The 2,635-nt window shown below is 52.7% G+C and overlaps 1 protein-coding gene across 1 annotated transcript; it reads right to left on the reverse strand.

Moving 5' to 3' along the window:
* Nucleotides 1-2,043: 2,043 nt before the first annotated feature.
* LOC104133348 (olfactory receptor 14J1) lies at nucleotides 2,044-2,622 on the reverse strand. Its single transcript, XM_009646741.1, has one exon. It carries the CDS (start codon nucleotides 2,620-2,622, stop codon nucleotides 2,044-2,046), a length of 579 nt encoding a protein of 192 aa, XP_009645036.1.
* Between the last annotated feature and the right edge of the window lie 13 nt (nucleotides 2,623-2,635).

The following is a 2,635-nucleotide window of genomic DNA, read 5'->3' on the forward strand; positions in this document are numbered from 1 at the left end:
TGCGAGGCGGGCCTAACGGAGTGGGTTCTGTGAGAAGATGTCAGAAGCTTCCCCTATTCCTGATAGAGCCAATGCCAGCTGGCTCCAAGTGGACCCACTCACTGCTGGCCAAATCTGAGCCCATGAACGATGGTGGTTGCACCTCTGTGATAACACATTTAAGAAGGGGGAAAAAACCGCTGCACAACAGCATCTGGGAGAAAGGAGTGAGACTATGTGGGAGAAACAGCCCTGCAGACACCAAGGTCAGTGCAGAAGGAGGGGACGGAGGTGCTCCAGGCACTGGAGCAGAGGTTTCCCTGCAGCCTGTGGTAAAGACCCTGCTGCGGCAGGCTGTTCCCCTGCAGCCCATGGAGTTCCACAGTGGATGAAATATCAACCTACAGCCCACGGAGGACCCCACGTCGGAGCAGGTGGATGTGCCCAAAGAGGGCTGTGACCCTGTGGAGAGCTAACACTGGAGCAGGCTTTCTGGCAGGACCTGTGACCCCATGGGGGACCCATTCTGGAGCAGTCTGTTCCTGAAGGACTGCTCCCCTTGGAAGGAACCCATGCTGGAGTAGTTTGTGAAGAACTGCAGCCCGTGGGAAGGACCCACATTGGAGAAGTTTGTGGAGGACTGTCTCCCACAGGTGGGACCCAACCCTGGAGCAGAGGAAGAATATGTGGAGGAAGGAGTGGCAGAGACAATCTGTGATGAACTGACCACAACCCCCATTCCCCATCCCTCTGTGCCACTTGAGGGAAGGAGGTAGAGAATTTGGGAGGGAAGTTGAGCTGGAGAAGAAGGGAGGGGTGGGGGAAAGGTGTTTTAAGATTTGTTTTTATTCCTCGTTGCCCTACTCTGATTTGATGGGTAATAAATGAAAGTCGGGTCTGTTCTGCCTGTGATGGTAATTGCTGAGTCATCTCCTTGTCTTTATCTCAGTCCATGAGCTTTTCATCATATTTTTCCTCTCCCTGCTTAGCTGAGGAGTGGGAGTGGTAGAATGACTTGGTGGGCACCTGCTGTCCAGCCAAGGCCAGCTCACCACACACCCCTAGGAACAGCCGATGGCATTGTGCTCACTTGTTTAATCTCACCACACGCACACCATGTGCATGCTCATGTCTCTCGGTACAACACAGACAGAGGCTTCTGACCTTGTTATTTGGTGTGTCTCCATGGTGGGTCAAAGAACTGCGGTAAGAGGCCAGTGCTGAAAATGGTGGTTGTTATTGGTGCGTTGGTGACGAGTGCTCTGGGGCAGCTCCCCCCGGGTGCCCAGTGAACACAGGCACAGACCAGACCCTGCTCTGCTGGTCCTTCATCTCCCTCCCAGGAAGCTTGGCTGTGAAAGAACACTGCCGTGCCCCCCCACCATGCGCACTCACACACTTTAGCTACTCACTGGTGTTTTCTCTCCTGTGCATTTTCCTGGCCATGTTCTTAAGAACATCGATAGAAACAGACCTAAGCGTTCAAGCACTGCCCTTAGAAGATCCCCTTTCATGATGCTGTGAGGGACATCAGCTCTGTCACAGAAGTGTCCATTTCTTGTCCCTGCCTGCTGGCACACACTGCCACACCCCAGGACTATATTGAGCTGCCAGTGCCCTCAGGTCCTTACAGCTAGGTGAGGGCTCTTCAGGAGGGTGTGGAGGGGGAAAATGAGCAGCTCAGAAAGGCCAAGAACGGGTGCTACCTGGCAGTGCTGCTCTGCATGAACTCTTTTCCCCTCCACCTCTGAACACAGGCACTGCCCCTGCAGCTCCAGAGAAGGTCTGGCAGAAAGGATTTTGGACAAACAACTCACTGCAGGGTCGCTTATTTTGTTTTAAAACACAGGGAGCATGGCTCATTACTCAGTCTCTGGGTCACACAAGACAGGTAGAGACTGAATTAGGAACGGCATGAATAATGAAATTTCTTTGTGGACAACATTGTTACAACTAAAAAAAGCTGAAACCAAAACCAAAACCAAAACAACTAGCAAAACCAGGCTGGTCCTATAGTGCTTTACACCGTAAGTACTGTGCAGAAGATGGGAAGTTTATTGCTTCTCAAAAACATCCAGTCATCAGTTTCCACACGGCATCCTTGAGATCCTGGTTCCTCATGCTGTAGATGAGGGGGTTCACTGCTGGAGGCACCACCGAGTACAGAACAGACACCACGAGGTCCAGAACTGGGGAGGAGATGGAGGGGGGCTTCAGGTAGGCAAACACTGCAGTACTGACAAACAGGGAGACCACAGCCAGGTGAGGGAGGCACGTGGAAAAGGCTTTGTGCCGTCCCTGCTGAGAGGGGATCCTCAGCACAGCCCTGAAGATCTGCACGTAAGATCCCACGATGAAAACAAAACACCCCAAGACTAAACAGGCACTGACCACAATGAGCCCAACCTCACTGAGGTAGGATTTTGAGCAGGTGAGCTTGAGGATCTGGGGGATTTCACAGAAGAACTGGTCCACAGTGTTGCCCTTGCAGAGGGGGAGTGAAAATGTATTGGCTGTGTGCAGGACAGCATTGAGAAAAGCACTGCCCCAGGCAGCTGCTGCCATGTGGACACAAGCTCTGCTGCCCAAGAGGGTCCCGTAGTGCAGGGGTTTGCAGATGGCAACGTAGCGGTCATAGGCCATGATGGTGAGAAGA

Source organism: Egretta garzetta, unplaced genomic scaffold (genome assembly GCF_000687185.1).
Source record: "Egretta garzetta isolate BGI_Z169 unplaced genomic scaffold, ASM68718v1 scaffold119, whole genome shotgun sequence".
Taxonomy (NCBI): Eukaryota; Metazoa; Chordata; class Aves; order Pelecaniformes; family Ardeidae; genus Egretta; species Egretta garzetta.